Source organism: Salvelinus namaycush, chromosome 18 (assembly GCF_016432855.1).
Source record: "Salvelinus namaycush isolate Seneca chromosome 18, SaNama_1.0, whole genome shotgun sequence".
In the NCBI taxonomy this organism is placed as follows: domain Eukaryota; kingdom Metazoa; phylum Chordata; class Actinopteri; order Salmoniformes; family Salmonidae; genus Salvelinus; species Salvelinus namaycush.
Genome location: NC_052324.1, coordinates 30932316 through 30957374, shown reverse-complemented (window position 1 = coordinate 30957374; position 25059 = coordinate 30932316). Strand labels below are relative to the sequence as shown.

Here is a 25059-nt window from a genome sequence, read left to right as displayed (position 1 = left end):
AAACAATGGTGTGATTGGTAAAATGTTTCCACCTTTTAATGGGGTGATTGGTGGCTAATCGGGTGTCTAAACACAAAATGTGGTATTGGCGGAGCTACCTCAATGGGGCGGAGTCGAGTGTCGATTCAACATGGTAATGCACACTGTCGTTACGTAAACCCTTCGGCGCACATTTTAAAATCTGATCAGGAACAAAAGTGCATTCCTACAAAGCAAAACACGCTTTGTTTTCATTTTAATGTAGCTATCTATAAAGAAACAGTTCACTGTTCCAGAAGCTTTGGAAATAATCGAGGTAATGTACGAATTCAATCTAGTTACAGCTTTTGTTTTCATACAGCAACGTTAGCTAGCATAAACAAAATCTGGGTATGGCAAATAAACAAATTTTAGTTAACATCCTTGTTGGGTATTGCAAATTAGCTAATTTTAGTTAGCATCCTTGTTATTTACGAAGTTTTTGGAACAGATTCCTGTTGGAACGTTACACAAATTATACCCACACCAACCTTAACTAACTTTAGCTAACTTAACTAGTTTATTGATATCAGATATAGCAAGTTATCTATCTAATCCAGTTATGTTTTTAGCTAACTAAAAAGTTGGCTAACTAGGTAACGTTAACGATAGTATCAAAGCTACCAACAATCACAAACGATACCTTCCTGTATTTAGGCTGACTAGGTTTAGCTTTGCCAGCCCAAGTGCTAACTAAAATTACTTTGTTTACAGGTGGCCAACAACAAAAACGTTGTTAATTTAGGATTGCTTTAAAAAAAAAAATCAAGCTGCCTTTGCTTTCGTAACGTTAGATAGCTAGGCTCCTATGATCAAATATCCAACAGCTAACGTTACTGTACCGACAGTATAACTCATTTTAATAAATGCAACTTCAGGGAGCAGAGAGGAATAAAGAACTTAATGTACATCTCTGTGTCCCTCTCCCCCCAGGCAGTCACGATGAGCTCATCGTCCTCACCCCTTTCCCGGGTGCGTCAGTGGGCCTCACCGTCCCTGAAGCACAGGGGCGCCTCTCCTGCCGCGAGCAGCACCCCGCTCTTCGCATCTTTCGAGGGAAACGATGATGAGCTAGAGCGGCGTCAGAGGCGCAGATCCCGGGTCATTGACTTGCAAGCTGCCGCTGACTCCTCATTTAATGAATCTACCTCTCATAGGTAGGACAAGCCCTCTCTCTGCCAGTAATCTCCTTTAGTACTACATCTTGACAGGTGTTCTATTGATTTAGACCTTTGTAAGAGACAATCCTTGTGTTTGTGTTCAGCACCACGGGGACCCCTGCTGCTGTGCCCATACTGTCAAATGCACAGATCTCAGAGCATTACTCCACCTGCATCAAGCTCTCCACTGAAAATGTAAGCAGCACGTGCATGCATATACTGCCGTTAACAGACACTTTTCTAAGAGGGGCAGAATACATCCCAAGGAAATGTTGATGTGATGTTCTCGCTCCTAGTCATTTCTTATGGCGTCATATGTTTCCTTCAGAAAGTATTCATACCCCTTGACTTATTCCACATTTTGTTACAGCCTGAATTCAAAATAAATAAAATAAAATAAATTCTCACCTATTTACACACTCATAATGACAAAGTGGAAATGTGTTTTTTTCATGACAGCCCTAACTCAGTACAAGTTACAATCACATTTGGCAGCAATTTTAGCTGTGTGTCTTTCTGGAAGAGTCTATAAGAACTTAGCAAACCTGGATTGTACAACATTTGCACCTTATTATTTTTCAGCTCTGTTCCTTTATGGTTGTGCTTAGTGCTTCTGTTTATTTGTATCCTAAAAAGCTCCCTAGTCCTTGCCAATGACAAGCATACCCATAACATGATACAGCCTTGGGAAAAATGAAGAGTGCTACTCAGTGATATGTTGTGTTCAATGTGCCCCAAACATAACGCTTTATATTCAGGACATAAAGGTAATTTCTTTGCCAAATATTTTGCAGTTGTACTTTGTTACCTTATTGCAAACAGGATGCATGTTTTGGAATATTATTCTGTGCAGGCATCCTTCTTTTCACTTTGTCAATTAGGTTAGTGTTTGTGGAGTAACTACAATGTTGTTGATCTATCCTCAGTTTTGTCCTATCACAGCCATTAAACTGTAACTGTTTTAAACTCACATTTGGGCTCATGGTGAAATCCCTGAGCGGTTTCCTTCCTCTTCGGGAACTGAGTTAGGAAGGACTTCTGTATCTTTGTAGTGATTGGGTGTATTGATATAAAGTGTAATTAATAATGAATAACTTCACCATGCTCGAAGGGATATTCAATGTCTGCTTTTTTTATTTTTACCCATCTACCAATAGATGCCCTTCTTTGCAAGGCATTGGAAAAACTCCCTGGTTTTGTGGTTGAATCTGTGTTTGAAATTCACTGCTTGGTTGAAGGACCTTACAGTTATCTGTATGTGTGGGGTACAGAGATTGAGGTAGTCATTCAAAAATCATGTTAAACACTATTGCACACAGTGAGTCCATGCAACTTATTATGTGACTGGTTAAGCAAATTATTACTCCTGAACTTCTTTGGGCTTGCCATAACAAAGCGGTTGAATGCTTATTGACTCAAGACATTTCCGATGTAATTTTTGTTATTAATTTGCAAAAATAAAAACATAATTCCACCTTGACATTATGTGGTATTGTCTGTAGGCAGGCTAGTGACACACAATCTCAATTTAATCCATTTTAAATTCAGGCTATAACAGAACAAAATGTGGGAAAAGTCGAGGGGTGTGAATACTTTCTGAAGGCACTGTATCTCCAACCATGCAGGTTATTGGAAACTGGCGTCTCAGATTCACAAAACTTTGTCCTATTTTTGTAGAAAATTACCACCAAAAATGCCTTTGGTCTCCACCTGATTGACTACATGGCTGACATCCTCAAACAGAAGGATTCTGAGCTCACAAATTTCAAGGTATGGCTTGATACATTAATTATTCCTTTATTGTAGTTTCTGTTTCTTATGTCTCTTTAAATTTACTCATCACAAAACTTCAGATTTGTGCTACTATTGAGGAGATTAAAGTATAATCTACTAATGAAGAAATAAGATTGTAGCGCAACCACTTAAGATATACATTGTTTGTTTTTATAGGCTTATTCCAAACTAATGGAGTATATTGATGACAGACTGGTCATTTCACTTTATGGGCCTAGCGTCTGTTGGCTGTATGAAATAATGTGTTTTTCTCTGTCCTTGCCAAGGTGGCAGCGGGTACCTTGGACGCAAGCACCAAGATTTACGCAGTCCGAGTGGATGCTGTCCATGCTGATGCATACAGAGTACTGGGAGGACTGGGTGCTGAGACCAAGCCTGGGGAAGGTGAGAGCCTCTTAACTATAACATCCATACACTGTCTGTGTGTCCCAAATGGCAAACTATTCCCTTTATAGTGCACTACGTTTGACCATGGTCCACAGCGTAGTGCACTATATAGGGAATATGGTGCCATACTGTGACTTGCTCTGTCGTAAAAATAATAATAATTGTTGTCAATAAAAGATCAGGCTCTGACCTTTTCCTATGCGTATAGAGCATGGAGCAGGAGATGGGGGAGAGATGGAGGAGGGTGCTGCAAGAGAGCTGGCTGCCAAGCAGGTGGTGAAGAAGAAGAGGCCTCCCAAAAAGACTGTGGAGCAGAACCTGAGCAACATCAACAGCTCTGAGTCAGAGAGGAAGTTTGAGGTAAGTGATGGTTTTCCTGCTCCAGGAATAGCCTGCGGTAAAGGACCAGGCAATGCCTGTGAGGTTTGATGTGGCGTTACCTGGACAATTTTGAGACACATAGCCAAACTCGGAATATAAATGGAATTGGTGCGGAAAGCCTTTTGAATTTTGTAAAGTGAGTGTGGAAGAGGTGAAATAATTGTTATTATTGTATTACTATAAAGTGTATGCCATCAGGCCTGGAGGGAAGCAAAAGTAATTCTGCCACCTAAGAATAGCGGAATGACTGGCTCAAATAGCCACCCAATCAGCCTCTTACCAAGCCTTAGTAAAGTTTTGATTTTTTTTTTGGACCGGATACAATGCTATTTTACAGTAAACAAATTGACAACAGACTTTCAGCATGCTTATAGGGAAGGACATTCAACAAGCACAGCACTTACACAAATGATTGATGATTGGCTGAGAGAAATTAATGATAAATATTGTGGGGGCTGCTTTGTTAGACTTCAGTGGGCTTTTGACATTATTGATCATAGTCTGCTACTGGAAAAACGTATGCGTTATAGCTTTGCACCCCCTGCGATATTGTGGATAAACAGTTATCCGGCTAACAGAACATAGAGAGTGTTCTTTAACGGAAGCCTCACCAACATAATCCAGGTAGCATCAGGAATTCCCCAGGGCAGCTGTCTAGGCCCCTTACTTTTTTCAATCTTTACTAATGACATGCCACTGGAAATTGAGCACGTTGAAGTGACTAAACTGCTTGGAGTAACCCTGGATTGTAAACTGTCATGGTTAAAACATATTGATACAACAGTAGCTAATATGGGGAGAAGTCTGTCCATAATAAAGCACTGCTCTACCTTAACAGCACTATAAACAAGGCAGGTCCTACAGGCCCTAGTTTTGTCGCACCTGGACTACTGTTCAGTCGTGTGGTCAGGTGCCACAAAGAGGGAGTTAGAAAAATTGCAATTGGCTCAGAACAGGGCAGCATGGCTGGCCCTTGGATGTACACAGAGAGCAAACATGAATCTCTCCTGGCTCAAAGTGGAGGAGAGATTAACTTAATCACTAATTGTATTTATGGGAGGTATTGGCATGTTGAAAGCACAGAGCTCTCTGTCTAAACGACTAGCACACAGCTCAGACACCCATGCATACCCCACAAGACGTGCCACCAGAGGTCTCTTCACTGTCCAAGTCCAGAACAGACTATGGGAGGCGCACAGTACTACATAGAGCCATGGCTACATGGAATTCTATTCCACATCAGGTAACTGATGCAAGCAGTAGAATCAGATTTTAAAAAATAAAATAAAAAACAGATAAAAATACACCTTATGGAACAGCGGGGACTGTGAAGCAACACAAACATAGGCACAGACACATGCATACACACACAATAACATACTCACTATACACACAAGTACACATGGATTTTGTGTTGTAGATATTTGGTAGTGGAGTGGGGGCCTGAGGGCACACACCAGGTGTTGTGAGCTGCTGTCTGAAAGATGACTGGGAACATGGCTGAATATAAACAGTGTATTTATTCCCTCCGCAAGGCAATCAAACAACCGACATGTTGGTATAGGGAAAAAGTGGAGTCGCAATTCAACGGCTCAGACACGAGACATATGTGGCAGGGTCTACAGGCAGTTACGGACTACAAAAAGAAAACCAGCTACGTCACGGACAACGTCTTGCTTCCAGACAAACGAAACACCTTCTTTGGCCGCGTTGAGGATAATACAGTGCCACCGACGCGGCCCGCTACCAAGGACTGCGGGCCTCTCCTTCTCCGTGGCTGACAATAGACATTTTAACATGTTAACCCTCGCAAGGCTGCTGGCCCAGACAGCATCCCTAGCTGCGTCCTCAGAGCATGCGCAGACCAGCTGGCTAGTGTTCTTACGGACATATTCAATCGCTCCCTATCCCAGTCTGCTGTCCCCACATGCTTCAAGATGGCCACCGTTGTTCCTGTACCCAGGAAAGCAAAGATATTTGAACTAAATGACTATCGTAGCACTCACTTCTGTCATCATGAAGTGCTTTGAGAGACTAGTCAAGGATCACCTCCACCTTACATGTGTGGCCATGCACGCCTCCAACTCAATCATCAAGTTTGCAGACGACACAACAGTAGTGGGCTTGATTACCAACAACGACGAGACAGCCAACAGGGAGGAGGTGAGGGCACTCGGAGTGTGGTGTCAGGAAAACAACCTCACTCAACGTCAACAAAACAAAGGAGATGATCGTGGACTTCAGGAAACAGCAGAGGGAGCACCCCTCTATCCACATCGGCGTGACAGCAGTGGAGAAGGTGGAAAGTTTTAAGCTCCTCGGCGTGCACATCACAGACTAACTGAAATGGTCCACCCACACAGACTGTGTGGTGAAGGCGCAACAGTGCCTCTTCAGCCTCCGGAGGCTGAATACATTTTGCTTGTCACCTAAAACCCTGGCAAACTTTTAATGATGGGCAATTGAGAGCATCCTGTCAGGCTGTATCCCCGCCTGGTACGGCAACTGCACCGCCCTCAACCGCAAGGCTCTCCAGAGGGTGGTGCGGTCTGCACAACGCATCACCGGGGGCAAACTACATTCCCACCAGGACACCTAAAGCACCGATGTCACAGGAAGGCCAAAAAGATCATCAAGGACAACAACAACCCGAACCACTGCCTGTTTACCACGCTACCATCCAGAAGGCGATGTCAGTACAGGTGAAAAACGGTTATCTCAAGGCCATCAGACTGCTAAACAGCCATCACTAACACAGAGCGGCTGCTGCCTACATAGAGACTCAAATCACTAGTCACTTTAAATAATGCCACTTTAATAATGTTAACATTATCTTACATAAGTCAACTCATGTGTATATACTGCATCTTATACAATCTATTGCATCTTGCCTATGCCGCTCGGTCATCGCTCATCCGTATACAGTGGGGAGAATAAGTATTTGATACACTGCCGATTTTGCGGGTTTTCCTACTTACAAAGCATGTAGAAGTCTGTAATTTTTATCATAGGTACACTTCAACTGTGAGAGACGGAATCTAAAACAAAAATCCAGAAAATCATATTGTATGATTTTTAAGTAATTCATTTGCATTTTATTGCGTGACATAAGTATTTGATACATCAGAAAAGCAGAACTTAATATTTGGTACAGAAACCTTTGTTTGCAATTACAGAGATCATATGTTTCCTGTAGTTCTTGACCAGGTTTGCACACACTGCAGCAGGGATTTTGGACCACTCCTCCATACAGACCTTCTCCAGATCCTTCAGGTTTCGGGGCTGTCGCTGGGCAATACTGACTTTCAGCTCCCTCCAAAGATTTTCTATTGGGTTCAGGTCTGGAGACTGGCTAGGCCACTCCAGGACCTTGAGATGCTTCTTACGGAGCCACTCCTTAGTTGCCCTGGCTGTGTGTTTCGGGTCGTTGTCATGCTGGAAGTCCCAGCCACGACCCATCTTCAATGCTCTTACTGAGGGAAGGAGGTTGTTGGCCAAGATTTCGCGATACATGGCCCCATCCATCCTCCCCTCAATACGGTGCAGTCGTCCTGTTCCCTTTACAGAAAAGCATCCCAAAGAATGATGTTTCCACCTCCATGCTTCACAGTTGGGATGGTGTTCTTGGGGTTGTACTCATCCTTCTTCTCCCTCCAAACACGGCGAGTGGAGTTTAGACAAAAGCTCTATTTTTGTCTCATCAGACCACATTACCTTCTCCCATTCCTCCTCTGGATCATCCAGATGGTCATTGGCAAACTTCAGACGGGCCTGGACATGTGCTGGCTTGAGCAGGGGGACCTTGCGTGCGCTGCAGGATTTTAATCCATGACGGCGTAGTGTGTTACTGATGGTTTTCTTTGAGACTGTGGTCCCAGCTCTCTTCAGGTCATTGACCAGGTCCTGCCGTGTAGTTCTGGGCTGATCCCTCACCTTCCTCATGATCATTGATGCCCCACGAGGTGAGATCTTGCATGGAGCCCCAGACCGAGGGTGATTGACCGTCATCTTGAACTTCTTCCATTTTCTAATAATTGCGCCAACAGTTGTTGCCTTCTCACCAAGCTGCTTGCCTATTTTCCTGTAGCCCATCCCAGCCTTGTGCAGGTCTACAATTTTACCCCTGATGTCCTTACACAGCTCTCTGGTCTTGGCCATTGTGGAGAGGTTGGAGTCTGTTTGATTGAGTGTGTGGACAGGTGTCTTTTATACAGGTAACGAGTTCAAACAGGTGCACAGGTAATGAGTGGAGAACAGGGGGGCTTCTTAAAGAAAAACTAACAGGTCTGTGAGAGCTGGAATTCTTACTGGTTGGTAGGTGATCAAATACTTATGTCATGCAATAAAATGCAAATTAATTACTTAAAAATCATACAATGTGATTTTCTGGATTTTTGTTTTAGATTCTGTCTCTCACAGTTGACGTGTACCTATGATAAAAATTACAGACCTCTACATGCTTTGTAAGTAGGAAAACCTGCAAAATCGGCAGTGTATCAAATACTTCTTCTCCCCACTGTATTTATATGTACATATTCTTATTCCATCCCTTTAGATGTATGTGTATTAGGTAGTTGTTGTTTAATTGTTAGATATTACTGCACTGTCGGAACTAGAAGCACAAGCATTTCGCTACACTCGCATTAACATCTGATAACCATGTGTATGTGACCAATGAAATTTGATTTGTGTAATCTGTTATGAATGTATTGTAATGTTATTAAAATTGTATAACTGCCTTTTGCCGGACCCCAGGAAGAGTAGCTGCTGCATTGGTAGCAGCTTATGGGGATCTATAATAAATACAAAGCCAGAGGACTTATGATATTTACTGAGAGTTTGGATCCAGACAGGATTGTGAAAGTTCCTACAAAACTCACACATGGTAAGCTCACCAATATTCTCCTCATTATCATCCCACCCCTCCAACTCCAGGTGGACCCCATGTTCCAGCGCATGGCGTCGTCCTTCGATGAGAGCAGCACAGCAGGTGTCTTCCTGTCAGTGCTGTTCAGTGAAGACAGTCGCTGTGAGCTGCTCTTCCCCTCCCACATGACCCTGCTGCACTCCACTCACTCCTGCTCCCAGTCTCCTCCGCAGCACGTCCCTGCGCAGCCCTTCACAGGTAACATTGACTGGGTCACGTCAGCATCACACTTTGATCCGGGGACATATGTAGCAAGTACCTCAGAGTAAAAGTTTGATTTAGCAGTTTTGCCTTTTAGATCACAATGTATACGATTATGTGTACAATGGGAGCCTGATCCTAGAACAGCATTCCTACTCAGTGCTTAATTTGTCAATTGGGAGGTGCCTGATCAAAGTGAGCCTGAGAGAGGGGTGACCTGGGGGGCTCTGAGGTACCGGAACGCATAAAAAAATGCTTTCACCTTCATAATAAAGCATCGGATGCATTATCGCTTTTGCATACTGGCATAGCGCAGTAGAGGTGATTTGCAGAAGTTGCACACATGGGGGACCATTTTGTAGCCTGGGATCCGAGAAAAATTTGGTCTTTCATAAACTCGGTTCATGCAATTCTATATCATTTTAGATGACTCGCGACTTTAGCAGAATATTTAATACCCAACAAGTTATTGGAATTTCTAGATACAAACTAAGAATCTGACATCAATAAAAATGACCTTGTCTTGAATCCATCAATAGCCTAGGCTTAGGTGTGTGGAGACACACATATTGTACAATATGAAAAGGAAATTAGTCTTAAAAAGCTTTCCAGTTTCACTGACTCACCCAATGATGTGCAGCTCACTCACCGGTGATGGTTGATGTGCTCGTGCCAAAGCTTTTCTCTCTCGTTTTACTTTGTAAAACAATGAAGTTCACTCAATAGGTCTATTTGGAAGTTGATAGTTGACTTGGTAGACATATATTAGTCTTTTCAGCAGGATCCATTTGCTTTACAACCTGTGTTTTCCTGAGATTGTATTTGAAATTATTGCTAAAGGCCTGTTTTGGCTGCATGCTGTTCACTTACAGATTTACTGCTCGTTCCAGACTGTAGGCATCAAATCACATTTTATTTGTCACATGCGCCGAAAACAACAGGTGTAGACTTTACAGTGAAATGCTTACTTACAAGCCCCTAACCAACAATGCAAAAGTTAAAAAGTAAGACAAATATATTTTCTAAATAAAAAGGAAATAGTAACAACAAAAAGACTATGTACAAGGAGTACCAGTACCGAGTCAATGTGCAGGGGTACGAGGTAGTTGAGGTAATACAGTATGTACATGTGGGTAGAGGTAAAAGTGACTAGGCAATCAGGATATATAATCAACAGAGTAGCAGCAGCGTATGTGAAAGTGTGTGTGTGTGGCATCAGTATGCATGTGAGCGTGTGTGGGTAGAGTCTAGTGAGTGTGCATAGAGGCGGTGCAAAACAATTAAGATTAATAAATAAAAGGGGGTCAATGTAAATTGTCCGGATAGCCATTTGATGAACTGTTCAGCAGTCTTTTGGCTTGTGTTGTGATTGGGCTACACACAATCCACAGCTATGCTATTAATTAAAAAAGAAATAAGTTATTGATCCTCTATGGCTAAATTATAGGCCTACTCTTTATTTCTGAACGGACGGCAATAATTCTTTAACTTTGGTAAATACATGAACATTTATCAGGGGTGCTGCGGCACCTCCAGCACAATTCTTGCGGCTATGGTTCTATACGGAAATAAATAATGTAGTGTAAGATACAGGCGTGTTTCTTTCTCTCACCACAGCAATGGCCACGTGCGTTGGTCTATATAGGCTACAATGTTGCGCAAAAACCCGGGCCGGCCCACACAAATCAATTCTTTGAATATCAGGCATGTTTTCACATCACATATGTTAGGGGGCAGAAGAAATCTAGTGGAGTAAACTTTCATTTTTACATTGAAAACAGTGAAAATAATTTTTCTTACCATGACAGGTACTGAATCCTGGCAAATAGGTTCCGAAACGAAACGGTGAAGTGCCGGATCCTGTTGCAGCAGAATCCAGATTAAATTAAGCACTGCTCCTACTCTGAGACACATGAATACATATGACCCCTGGGCTGTTTTTGCTGTAGTCTGGCATAGTATCTCTAGATTTTCACAGAGCCTATAGATGGTTGTGTTGATTGTTGAGTGATGCTGTAAGGCAGTGTTTCTCAATCCTGGTCCTGGGGACCCAAAATGGTTCACATTTTTGTTTTGCACTACACTCCTGATTCCACTAATCTAAGGTATGATGATGAGTCTGTTAGTGGAATCGGGTATGTAGTGCGAGGACAAAACAAAAATGTGCACCCCCCCAGAACCAGGATTAAGAAACACTGCTGTAAATGATTGGCAGTTGGCCTACATATTCCGATTTAATGGTATCATTCATGAAATGATTGTGTGACTGGACAGGTGGTCTCCAGCAGACCCAGGAGAAGAGCTCCATCTGCCCCTCCCTGGCAGACTTCTCTTTCACCAGCTGGAACCCTGACCAGGTGAGAGCAACATACACTGGCAATATACACAGTCTGCATCCCAAATGGCACCCTATTTCCTATATAGTGCACACTACTGACCAGGAATCTATGGGCCCTGGTCAAATATAGTGCATGATATAGGGAATAGGGTGCCATTTGGGAAGCACACGTCTTTATTTTAGTTTGGAAATGATACAGATTGGAGGTATTGCGTTGATACAGTAGTCATATAGCCCTACAGTCTCTATATAAATCGTTCTTCTATTACAGACCATGAACCAGATGCTGGAGAAGATGAAGCAGGGGGATCACATGTTTGACCGGAACGCAGAACCGGAGCCGGATGAGGAGGAGTGTCAGGATTTTGGGGATGATTTTGATGGAGACTATGAGGAGGGTCAGGGGGACTATGGTGGAGAGGGCTCCAAGGAACACAAGGATGGATGTAAGGCTGGAGGGCCGGGGAGAGGAAGGTGAGTGTACTGAGGGTGTTTGTTACAGGGTGGTAACAACCTGGGGGCGTTTGTTGGTACTCTGCTTGTTTATACCCGTTGAGCAGTGGTTCCCAAACACTTTATAGTCCCGTACCCCTTCAAACATTCAACCTCCAGCTGTGTACCCCCTCTAGCACCAGGGTCAGCGCATTCTCAAATGTTGTTTTTTGCCATCATTGTAAGCCTACCATACACACACTATACTATACGATACATTTATTAAACATAAGAATGAGTGTGAGTTTTGGTCACAACCTGGCTCGTGGGAAGTGACAAAGAGCTCTTATAGAACCAGGGCACAAATAATTATATAATAATAATAATCAATAATTTTGCTCTATATTTAGCCATCTTGCATATAAAAACATTTGTTCATCAAAATTGGTGAATAACTCACCACAGGTTAGTGAAGGGTGTGCTTGAAAGGAAGCACATAACTCTGCAATGTTGAATTGGAGAGAGTCTCACTCTTAAATAATTTTCCACACGCAGTCTGCCTGTATTTAGTTTTCATGCTTTTGAGGGCCGAGCATCCACTCTCACATAGGTGCGTGGTTGCAAAGGGCATCGGTGTCTTAACCGCGCGATTTGCTAAGGCAGGATACTCTGAGCGCAGCCCTATCCAGAAATCTGCAGTGGCTTCTGATTTAAATTCAATTTTCACAGAACAGCTTGCTGCAATTTCAATGAGGCTCTTGTTCAGATATTTGTAAGTGGACTGGAGGCAGGGCATGAAAGGGATAACGAATCCAGTTGTTTGTGTCGTCCATTCCGGGAAAGTACCTGCGTAATTGCGCACCCAACTCACTCAGGTGCTTCGCTATGTCACATTTGACATTGTCCGTAAGCTTGAGTTCATTTGCACACAAAAAAAATCATACAATGACGGAAAGACCTGTGTGTTGTCCTTGTTAATGCAGACAGAGAAGAGCTCCAACTTCTTAATCATAGCCTCAATTTTGTCCTGCACATTGAATATAGTTGCGGAGAGTCCCTGTAATCCTAGATTCAGATCATTCAGGTGAGAAAAAACATCACCCAGATAGGCCAGTCATGTGATTAACTCGTCATCATGCAAGCAGTCAGACAAGTGAAAATTATGGTCAGTAAAGAGAACTTTAAGCTCGTCTCTCAATTTTAAAAAACGGGTCAATAATTTGCCCCTTGATAACCAGCGCACTTCTGTATGTTGTAAAAACATTACATGGTCGCTGCCCATATCATTGCATAATGCAGAAAATACACAAGTTCAGGGGCCTTGCTTTAACAAAGTTAGTCATTTTCACTGTAGTGTCCGAAAGGTCTTTCAAGCTGTCAGGCATTCCCTTGGCAGCAAGAGCCTCTCGGTGGATACTGCAGTGTACCCAAGTGACATCAGGAGCAAATGCTTGCACGCGTGTTACCACTCCACTATGTCCCCCTGTCATGGCTTTTGCGCCATCAGTACAGATGCCAACACATCTTGATCACAAGTCCATTTGATGTCACAAAGCTGTCCAGTAATTTAAAAAATAACCTCTCCTGTTGTCCTGGTTTGCAGAAGAGGATGTCTTCCTTAATTGACCCCCCATAAACGTAACGGACATATACCAGGAGCTGTGCCAGGCCCGCCACGTCTGTTGACTCATCCAGCTGTAACGCATAGAATTCACTGGCTTGTATGCGAAGCAGTAATTGTTTCACGACACATCAGTAACATGGATGGAGATGTTTTGAAACAGTGTTGTTTGATGAAGGCATTGTCTGTATAGTTTTATTGGCCTTTTCTCCCAGCATTGTCCCAGCCATATCCACTGCAGCAGGAAGAATGAAGTCCTCCACAATAGTATGGGGCTTGCCTGTCCTTGCCACTCGGTAGCTCACCATATAAGACACTTCTAGCCCCGTCTTATTAATGGTATCTGTTGCTTTTATACATGTCTTACTACTCGAAAGTCATCTTAATTCTCGCTCAAACTCCTGTGTTGTTTTTTTCAAATTGGCATGTTTTGTTTCTAAATATCTGCGCAAGAGTGAAGGTTTCACCCACGGGAGAGTAACGGTTAATGTGATTGTATGTACATTTTCTGACTAGGCTACCTGTATTTGATGTTATTTCGCTGAACCCTAGATGGTTTAATTTTATTTTGGGCAGTGAAATGAGGCTACTCGAAAGAGGGGGAAAAAACCTCACCCAAATGTATAGCTCCTTTCGGAAATATAAATTGGCTGTTTGAAAATGTGAAGATTTTATATGTGTGTGTGTGTGTGTGTGTGTGTGTGTGTGTGTGTGTGTGTGTGTGTGTGTGTGTGTGTGTGTGTGTGTGTGTATATAAAAATCTTCACATTTTCAAACAGCCAATTTATATTTTGTGTATATATATATACACACACACACGTGTGAATCACATTTTTATTTGGCGTATCCCAGACAGCATTATGCGTACCCCAGTTTGGGAATACCTGCCATAGAGGATCCCAGGGATGTTTCATGAGGAACGGTATCCCACAAGGAAACCGGTCCGGTAGCTTGAATTGACCTTGTTCTGTCTCTAGTTTTGTTGTTGTTGTGGTGTGTGTTGTTGTTGTGTGTACCATGATGTCCTGAGTGTTTCAAAACTGTTATGACGGTAACACACCCAAACCCATTAAATATCCTGTTTAGATGTCTGGATGAATGAAGGGAAACAATTTGACTCGACAGAAAAAGCTCTACTCTACTCCTTGACTTAGGTCCAGGCAGGCTTTAGAATTGGAGTTACTTATCCGAGCAAAAGTAATTGGATTAACTGAAGATGTGTTTATTAAATCCATATTTTTCTCAGTCTAGGTTTAAATATGAAACTGATGTTTCTTTTCCATCTTGGGCAATAGTTACAGGGGAGATGGATGAGCCAATTAGACGATTAGGTGGCCATGAGAGTATGCAGGCCAGATTGGGGATTTAGCAAGGACACCGGGGTTAACACCCCTACTCGTACAATAAATGCCGTGGGATCTTTGGTGACCACAGTCAGGACACTCATTTAACGTCCCATCTGAAAGACGGTACCATACACAGGGCAATGTCCCCAATCACTGCACAGGGGGATTGGCTTTTATTTATTTTTATCAGAGGAAAGAGTGCCTCCTACTGGCCCTCCAACACCACTTCCAGCAGCATCTGGTCTCACATCCAGGGACCGACCAGAACCAACCCTGCTTAGCTTCAGAGGCAAGCCAGCAGTGGGATGTAGGGTGGTATGCTGCTGGCCATGTATTTTAATGTCATTCTGTGGTGTGGCTGACTGTCCACAGGGATGTGATTCCCATTGGAGAGGGGGACATAGCCACCATGTGTCTGCAGCTGTCCAACCAGCCCAGAGAGTACTCATACTTCAGCCCTAGGACCATGGCTACCTGGGCAGGTCCTGGCTACTGGCGCTTCAAACCTCTGCACAAGAGTGAGTGGTGGTTGTATGCACAAAGCCATGTTTTATATGTATTTTATCTGTGTTTGGGAGAATTCCTTAACAGCATTGGCCACTAAATATCACCTGTTCATTCCTCTGTCTCGCTTGTGTGTGTGTGTGTAGAGGACAACATGCCTGAGAAGGAGGGTCGCAAGAGGAAGCCTAAGAAGGCCTTTGAAATCGACTTTAACGACCATGTCAACTTTGAAACCTACTTCCGCACCACTAGAGTAAGCCCTTGGTAACCCCTCCAGTTCTCTGATTATTGTTTGAGCTGCACCCATGAGCATTAACCGGAAATAAGATGGCGCCGGAGAACAAGGATGACGTTTTACGTATTCCAAACCAATTGTGTTTTTTGTTTGTTTCTTTGTGTTGTTTGTAACTTATTTTGTAACTTATTTTGTACATAATGTTGCTGCTACTGTCTCTTATGTCCGAAAATAACTTCTTGGCATCAGAACTGCGATTACTCAACACGAACTGGCAGAATCCTTTTTTTTCTTTTTAACTAGTCCCGACAAGCCCGAATTGAATGATATACTGTTTCCCCGGGAACAGGCCCAGATCCCTGTCATTTGCGTGAAGAGAAGGTGAAGAAAAAGGGGCCAGAGGGCGGCCTGCCTTCTGAGAATTTGTAGGCGATCAACTAAACCCCAACTTCCTTCCATTCTGCTAGCAAACGTGCAATCTTTGGAAAATAAAATCGATGACCTACGCGGAAGATTAAACTCCCAACGGGTCATTCAAAACTGAACGACGACATCAACATGCAGCTGGCTGGTTATACTCTGTATCGGCAGGACAGAACAGGGGCATCTGGTAAGACAAGGGGCGGTGGAGTGTATTTTTGTAAATAACAGCTGGTGCACGATATCTAAGGAAGTCTCAAGGTTTTGCTCGCCTGAGGTAGAGTATCTCATGATGAGCTGTAGAACACACTATCTACCTAGAGACTTTTCAGCTGTATTTTTCGTAGCTGTCTACATACCACCGCAGACCGATGCTGGCACTAAGACCGCACTGAATGTGCTGTATTCCGCCATAAGCAAACAGGAAAACACTCACCCAGAGGCGGCGCTCTTAGTAGCCGGGGACTTTAATGCAGGGAAACTTAAATCAGTTTTACCAAATTTCTATCCGCATGTTAAATGTGCAACCAGAGGGAAAAAACTTTGGACCACCTTTTACTCCACACACAGAGACGCATACAAAGCTTGCCCTCCATTTGGCAAATCTGACCATAATTCTATCCTCCTGATTCCTGCTTACAAGCAAAAATTAAAGCAGGAAGCACCAGTGCCTAGATCAATAAGAAAAGTGGTCAGATGAAGCAGATGCTAAGCTACAGGACTGTTTTGCTAGCGCAGACTGGAATATGTTCTGGGATTCCTCTGATGGCATTGGGTAGTACACCACATCAGTCATTGGCTTCATCAATAAGTGCATCGACGACGTCGTCCCCACAGTGACGTACATACGTACATACCCCAACCAGAAGCCATGGATTACAGGCAACATCCGCACTGAGCTAAAGGCTAAAGCTGCCACTTTCAAGGAGCGTGACTCTAACCCGGAAGCTTATAAGAAATCCTGCTATGCCCTCCGACGAACCATCAAAGCGTCAATAGAGGACTAAGATCGAATTGTACTACATAGGCTCTGATGTTCGTCGGATGTGGCAGGGCTTGCAAACCATTAGACTACAAAGGGAAGCACAGCCGAGAGCTGCCCAGTGACACGAGCCTACCAGATGAGCTAAACTACTTCTATGCTCGCTTCGAGGCAAATAACACTGAAACATGCATGAGAGCACCAGCTGTTCCGGAAGACTGTGATCACGCTCTCCGCAGCCGATGTAAGACCTTTAAAACTTCTTCGGGATCAGTGTCCCTTCCACGGGATGGTTGAGCGAACACAGGCTAATTCGATTAGCATGAGGTTGTAAGTACAAGAAAATTTCCCAGAACATAATTTAGATATCTGATATTGTCAGGAAGATTAACAAGAATTTAAGCTAATTGCACTGTCCAATTTACAGTAGCTATTACAGTGAAAGAGTGAGGAGAGTGCACAATTTTGAACATGAAAAGTTATTAATAAACAAATTAGGCACATTTGGGCTGTCTTGATACAACATTTTGAACAGAAATGCAATGGTTCATTGGATCAGTCAAATGTTGCAGAAACATTGCTGCCATCTAGTGGCCAAAATCTAAATTGCACCTAGGCTGGAATAATACATTATGGATTTCAAAGATGATGGTACAAAAGAACACTTGTTTTTTTTTTTGTATTATCTTTTACCAAATCTATTGTGTTATTCTCCTACATTCCTTTCACATTTCCACAAACTTCAAAGTGTTTCCTTTCAAATGGTACCAAGAATATACATATCCTTGCTTAAGGGCCTGAGCTACAGGCAGTTAGATTTGGGTATGTCTTTTTAGGCGAAAATTTAAAAAAGGGGGCGGATCCTTAAGATCAACATTCACAGACGGATTACCTGGACGTGTACTGCGAGCAACTGACCATGGGTAGGCAACAACACATCCAACACGCTGATCCTCAACACGGGGCCCTCAGGAGTGTGTGCTCAGTCCCCTACTGTACTGCCTGTTCACTCATGACTGCACTGCCAGGCATGACCCCAATACCATCATTAAGTTTGCCGATGACAAAACAGTGGTAGGCCTGATCACCGACAACGATGAGACAGCTTATAGGGAGGAGGTCAGAGACCTGGCCGGGTGGTGCCAGGACAAAAACCTCTCCCTCGACCTGATCAAGACAAAGGAGATGATTTGTGGACTACAGGAAAAAGAGGACCGAGCACGCCCCCATTCTCATCGACGGGGCTGTAGTGGAGCAGGTTGAGAGCTTCAAGTTCCTTGGTGTCCACATCACCAACAAACTTACATGGTCCAAGTTAGGGATGGGCGATATGGCCAAAATCTCATATCCAGAAATCGATACATATCACGTTAGACACATTCTGTAAATTCAATTAATAAATAGTTTATATAAAGTGACCACATGTAAAGGCCTATTTCTTATTACATTTTGAATTATACTCAACAAATAAAAGGTATTTGCATTTGGTACCTTGAGTCAAGTGTTAGCACCAACTCACAAAACCCCCGTTTCTCGACAGTGTAAATTAGGGCCATGTCTTTGCAAATGTAAGTTGTGACGGCGGCTGTTACCTCCTTTCATCTTCATGATTCTTTGCCATATGGTGTGCCGCGGGCAAAAGCCTCTTGCAACGTCAGTCGAGTTTGTTTTGAGCACTCAACTGTACTTTTTTGGGTCTCATCCGTAAACTCTCCATACTGTTTCACATGATTCTTGCGTAGGTGGTAAGAGGTTAGTGGTGTTTGAGCGTGTTGTCGGGACCGGCCTGCGGCATATTTAGCAGAGGATGGTTTTCTGGTGCGTGTCAGACTTTACATACCCAAACCATGCCCTTGCGACCGAAGTAGCCCCTCTTTTAGGTACGGTCTCCGTGCTCAGTGTCACGTTCACTCCCCTTCATGTTTGTTTGTGTTGCAAATGTCCAAATATTGCCATAAAGAGTGTGATTTGCGACACAACGAAATAAACGAGAGCATAATATGAAACGATAGACAATTTTCTATCGTCACACGATATATATCACCTAGCCCTAGTTCAAGCACACCACGACAGTCGTGAAGAGGGCACAACAAAACCTGTTCCCCCTCAGGAGACTGAAAAGATTTGGAATGGGTCCTCAGATCCTCAAAAGGTTCTACAGCTGCACCACCGAGAGCATCCTGACTGGTTGCATCACTACCTGGTATGGCAACTGCTCGGCCTCTGACCGTAAGGCACTACAGAGTTTAGTGCGTACGGCCCAGTACATCACTGGTGCCAAGCTTCCTGCCATCCAGGATCTCTACACCAGGCAGTATCAGAGGAAGGCCCTAAAAATTGTCAGGGTCCAGCCACCCTAGTCATAGACTGTTCTCTCTGCTACCACACAGCAAGCGGTACAGGAGCGCCAAGTCTAGGTCCAAGAGGCTTCTAAACAGCTTTTGCCCGGGCCAACTCTTTTCTCTGTATACATCAATGATGTCGCTCTTGCTGCTGGTGATTCTCTGGTCCACCTCTACGCAGACGACACCATTCTGTATACATCTGGCCCCTCTTTGGACACTGTTAACTAACCTCCAGACGAGCTTCAATGCCATACAACTCTCCTTCCGTGGCCTACAACTGCTCTTAAATGCAAGTAAAACTAAATGCATGCTCTTCAACCGATCGCTGCCCGCCCGTCCAGCATCACTACCCTGGACGGTTCTGACTTAGAATATGTGGACAACTACAAATACCTAGGTGTCTGGTTAGACTGTAAACTCTCCTTCCAGACTCACATTAACCATCTCCAATCCAAAATTAAATCTAGAATCGGCTTCCTATTTCGCAACAAAGCATCATTCACTCATGCTGCCAAACATACCCTTGTAAAACTGACTATCTTGATGATCCTTGACTTCGCCGACATCATTTACAAAATAGCCTCCAACACTCTACTCAGACTGCATCCAATTTGCTATCACAGTGCCATCCGTTTTGTCACCAAAGCCCCATATACTACCCACCACTGCGACCTGTATGTTCTCGTTGGCTGGCCCTCGCTTCACATTCGTCGCCAAACCCACTGGCTCCAGGTCATCTATAAGTCTTTGCTAGGTAAAGCCCCGCCTTATCTCAGCTCACTGGTCACCATAGCAGCACCCACCCGTAGCACTCGCTCCAGCAGGTATATCTCACTGGTCACCCCCAAAGCCAATTCTTCCTTTGGCCGCCTTTCCTTCCAGTTCTCTGCTGCCAATGACTGGAACGAATTGCAAAAATCACTGAAGCTGGAGACCCATATCTTTCTCACTAACTTTAAGCACCAGCTGTCAGAGCAGCTCACAGATCACTGCACCTGTACATAGCCCATCTGTAAATAGGCCATCCAACTACCTCATCCCCATACTGTTATTTATTTTTTACTCCTTTGCACCCCAGTATCTCTACTTGCACATTCATCTTTTGCACATCTATCACTCCAGTGTTTAATTGCTAAATTGTAATTATTTTGCCACTATGGCCTATTTATTGCCCTTATCTTACCTCATTTGCACACACTGTATATAGACTTTTTCTCTATTGTGTTATTGATTGTATGTTTGTTTATTCCATGTGTAACTCTGTTGTTTGTGTCACACTGCTTTGCTTTATCTTGGCCAGGTCGCAGTTGTAAATGAGAACTTGTTCTCAACTATTCTACCTGGTTAAATAAAAAAAACCAAGCCATAAGACTCCCGAACATCTAATCAAATGGCTTCCCAGACTATTTGCATTGCCCCCCCCCCCCCCCCCCCCCCCCCCCCTACACCGCTGCTACTCTCTGTTATCATCTATGCATAGTCACTTTAATAACTCTACCTACATGTACATATTACCTCAACTAATCGGTGCCCCCGCACATTGAGACCGTACCGGTACCCCCATGTATAGTCTCGCTATTGTTATTTTACTGCTGCTCTTTAATTACTTGTTACTTTTATTTCTTATTCTTACTCAATTATTATTTTTTCCTGCATTGTTGGTTAGGGGCTCTTAAGCATTTCACTGTAAGGTCTACACCTGTTGTATTTGGCGCATGTGACTAAATGTGATTTTATAATCACTAGTAGGCAGTCACATTCTGAAGTTAAAGTGCCTGTTTTCTGAGCCGTTGTCAATTACTGTATTAGTCACTTCTGTAAATCACTTTTGATGCTAATACAGGGGTCAAGTGTCTTGACAATACCTGCCTATGTATAAGGCAGTTATGCAATTTCAAATGTTAGTCACTGCAGCTGAGGAAATGTGGTTTTAGTGGCTATAGGAGTTTCCTCACCACTCACACATTGATTCAAACCTTTCGCTCACCTCTGCCTAATGTGTTCTCCCAGGCTGCTACCACTAACATCAAGTCAGCCCTCAGTACCAGCAACAAGAAAACCACTCTAGCTGCAGACTTCCAGTTCCCCCCTGAGACCCTGTCCCAACTCAGCCTCAAACCTGCCAGCACAGTAAGACCTCCTGTACACAACAACCAGCATCAAATAAACACATTTTGGGTGAAATGAATGTAACACACACTAGTTGACCCTGTCCTGTGTCTCCATGGTGATGTGCTAAAACAATGTTCAGCCGCTACCAGATACAGTCAGGCCTTCATCACCGTAGCTGATTGGAACTGATATGCTGGTGCAACTGATAAAGTGAAGATTGTGATGCCACTGACATGTGTTCTATGTCAGTAAACGTGTGTGCTCCATGTCAGTAAACGTGTGTGCTCCATGTCAGTAAACGTGTGTGCTCCATGTCAGTAAACGTGTGTGCTCCATGTCAGTAAACGTGTGTGCTCCATGTCAGTTGTGTAAAGAGGGCCAGAAGAAGTTGTCTGGAGAGCTGGAAGGCATCGGAGACTACGACTACAACAACACCAACGACACAGCCAACTTCTGCCCTGGCCTGCAGGTCTGTATTGTAACTCCCGTGTCAGTCTTATACAGTTTCCATTATGTGTCAAGACCACTACAGAGATATCGAACTTGCCACTGTATCATTACCCCCACTAATTCTATAGCTTCAGCCCTATTTTGTTAGTAGCTGGTTTTGTAATTATTTGGCTAATCTCTTTCTCGTCCTCTCTCTACATATCTATTTGACTCTCTCTATAGGGTGGGGACAGTGATGATGGTGAAGGTTTCAGTGGAGGTGCAGATGACACCCAGCCTTCCGCAGACAGTAACCTCGCCTCCTCACAAGACCATGACGACGTGTCCACCTATGGGGAGGACGACCTGGTGCCAGAACCACACCGGGTAAGACTGGTGGGAAGGGGAATGGTTATGGGGAGCCAGTGTTCAGCAAGTGTCATGCTCTGAAATTTGTGTAGAAATGAATAAAGACTAAATATTCTCCAAATAATTGAATGGGTAAACACCAATGTTTTGGGACCCAGTGCCGCCTTCAGGGTATAAATGCTCTGAAATGGCAGCATCATGTTTGAAATGTTGTTAAAGCCCGGCTTTGCCTTTCATTTCAGGTGAACAAGATTGAGATAAACTACGCCAAAACAGCCAAGAAGATGGACATGAAGAGGCTTAAGAACATCATGTGGAATCTTCTGACTGACAGTCTGGAAAAAACAGCCAAGGTCAATTTTAAAGTGTTTTCATGCCTCTCTTTGACTGGCCTCTATGGTTGGCTAATATGTTGTTTTTTCCTCCATGCCTCTCTTTGACTGGCCTCTATGGTTGGCTAATATGTTGTTGTTTTTTCCTCCATGCCTCTCTTTGACTGGCCTCTATGGTTGGCTAATATGTTGTTGTTTTTTCCTTCATGCCTCTTCCTTGCAGACCTAGGTAGAATATCAATAGCTTTTGCTCGACTCCTATCGCTTCTCTCCTCTGTCCTCTCCTCACCTGCTTTTGAAAAAGGTAAAAGGTAGTCAAGGAGAGGAAACAAATGTGCTTGTATGAAGTGAGACTCTCCTGCTCCAATCGCGCTTCATCGGGAAAATCGGGCAAACATTTATTTTGGAATGCCAAAATAAATGTGGCTAGATGTGAAAGACATTTTATAGATAAAAGGATAAGTAGCATATAGTTTTTAAATGTGTGCGTGCTTTTCTCCTATGAGAAAACAGCTGATTCAATGGGGGTGTGGCAGATTTTAAAACACTTCTGTGCTAGAAGCTGAAAGGATACTCTTGTGCATCCTCTGCTGAAGTAGGTAATCAAGGAGGTGAGCACTCCTCTGTTCGCCTACTAACAATTTGACACTCCTTGACCATGGAGTTTCCGGGTCATGGAGGAGTGGACAGACTTGCATAAAGATGGCGATACTTAAGATACTTACTACAAATGCCTAATTTGCAAAGTTCACTGTGTTATACAGTGCTCCCCATTTACTATTGTATTGTATCTGCATTAGCACAGTAAACTTGATTCCGATTCTAGATCCAAGACCATTTTAAAAAGCGAGAAAGTAGATTGTGCAGATTTATTGGCAAGTTGAACCATGTCCCGTGCCGTAGTTTAAAAACTGTGGGTATTGCTAAAACAATAACTTAATCTGAATTCCTCCATCTTTATGCACCTTTCGCCATTGAGAATCTTCCCTGGGTTCAAATACTATTCAAAAGCTTTCAAATACTTTGAGCGTTTGCTTAAGTCTGCCAGGAGTCCCAGGTCTGCACTTTTCGATTGGTTCCATTCCAACAGCCAAGCTGAATTTACCACAAATTACATTTGAAATGATTTCAAATAGTATTTGAACCCAGGACTGCTTCCTTGTGGTTGACAGTGTTATGTTTTGTTCTCAGCAGGAGATGGAGAATGCTGAGACTTCAGAGGTGTCTGGGGAGAAAGTCTTCAGTCAGACCACAAAGACCCTGCTTCAAAGGTACCAAGCCTTAGTATCACCACTGGGCCCATACTTAAATGGCTATAGTGTTTTCTCAGCTGCCATTGAAGAGAATTGTAGTTGTTTTGCTTCTTCTTTTCATTAAACTAGTAGTGAGATAGAGATGTCATTTATTTAGACATTACTGCCAACTGAGGGACTTTGGATGGTGATGGTCCAAACATTAATTTGCTAAAAGGGATGTGGATGGGACATATGTGCTGATAAATAATGTAATAAAAGCCATGCATTGTTCTCCTTCTGCTGTCACTTCAGCCTGCCCCCCACCATGGCTCAGAACCTGTCTGTGCCCCTGGCGTTCGTCGCCCTGCTGCACTTGGCCAATGAGAAGGTGAGTAGCTACTTCTCTGACCTATTGCACCATGTCATTACTTAAATAAGTTGGTTCTAGATATGGCTATTATGTTGGCATGCAGTGGTAGTACATATCTACATTATTAACTTTTAGAGCTTTTATTAATTGAGCGGGTGTGTGGAAGCATTCACAAACCCTTTAATCTGCACAATTTATTTTGTCTGTGTTAAATATAAACTTGATATGAATCTTTCAGATAGTCGTCAGCATCAAGACTGTTTCCACTTGGTAGTTGAGCGTGAATGAAGAGTTAACCACGCCACTCAATTTTTTTTGTCATTCATTGTCTGTTTTCTTTAAAAAGAATTTGGAGCTTGTGAAGGTGGACGACATGTCAGATATCGTCATCAAGCAAGGTCAATGAAAAGGGCTAAACAATGGGACTTCAACAGAGACTTGTTTCCTTTTTCTCCTCAATCTGCTTATTCTCACCTTTTCTATGTATATGAAGAATTCCTGGCCATTCCCGCCATATTTAGGTGAAATATGTTATTTCTAGGAAATGTATAGTCAGTGTCCCTTTAAAAAAAATGAATCATCTGTTTATTACCTGAATAGTGTTTTAAACACATTTACCTGTACATTCAGTTGAACCTGTCCTTTTTTTGTTTTACATCTATTGTGTGTAAATAACAGTGGAGGCTGCTGAGGGGAGAGTGGCTCATAATAATGTCTGGAATGGTTTCAAACACATGAAAACCATGTGTTTGATACCATTCCATTCCGGCCATTTTTTATGAGTCGTCCTCCCCTCATGAGCCTCCACTTGTAAATAATATAAATGCTTCACTCCTGCCTTCCTCAAGACTGTGTAATGTGTACATACCAAAAATAAAAGTTTGTTTTTCTACATTACACAGGAATCAGGTACAAGCAAACTGCAAGGTAGCTATTTTTAGGTACCGTAATGGTTATTTATGCTCTACCTTGTTATACATTCAGCTGGCGCCATTGGATTGTAGTGTACTCCCTGCAGCCTTGTCATGAATGTCCCAAACTGCACTCCTTTTTACTAGAGCTCTAATGGAATGGGTGCCATTTGGGATGCAGACACAGGCTTAAAACCAGTTGGTCAGGGT

General features: G+C 43.2%; 1 protein-coding gene across 1 annotated transcript; it reads left to right on the top strand.

The window, feature by feature from the left end:
* Positions 1-212: 212 nt before the first annotated feature.
* On the top strand, positions 213-24835 carry LOC120063355 (condensin complex subunit 2-like). The gene is made up of 18 exons (XM_039013693.1): positions 213-295; positions 952-1175; positions 1283-1373; positions 2856-2948; positions 3239-3356; positions 3568-3719; positions 8676-8865; positions 11143-11225; positions 11478-11680; positions 14978-15123; positions 15256-15362; positions 21102-21221; positions 21568-21672; positions 21876-22019; positions 22244-22354; positions 23528-23604; positions 23881-23956; positions 24285-24835. The coding sequence occupies exons 2-18, from the start codon at positions 961-963 to the stop codon at positions 24342-24344; spliced, it is 2091 nt and encodes a 696-aa protein (XP_038869621.1). The 5' UTR covers positions 213-295; positions 952-960; the 3' UTR covers positions 24345-24835.
* Positions 24836-25059: the final 224 nt, after the last annotated feature.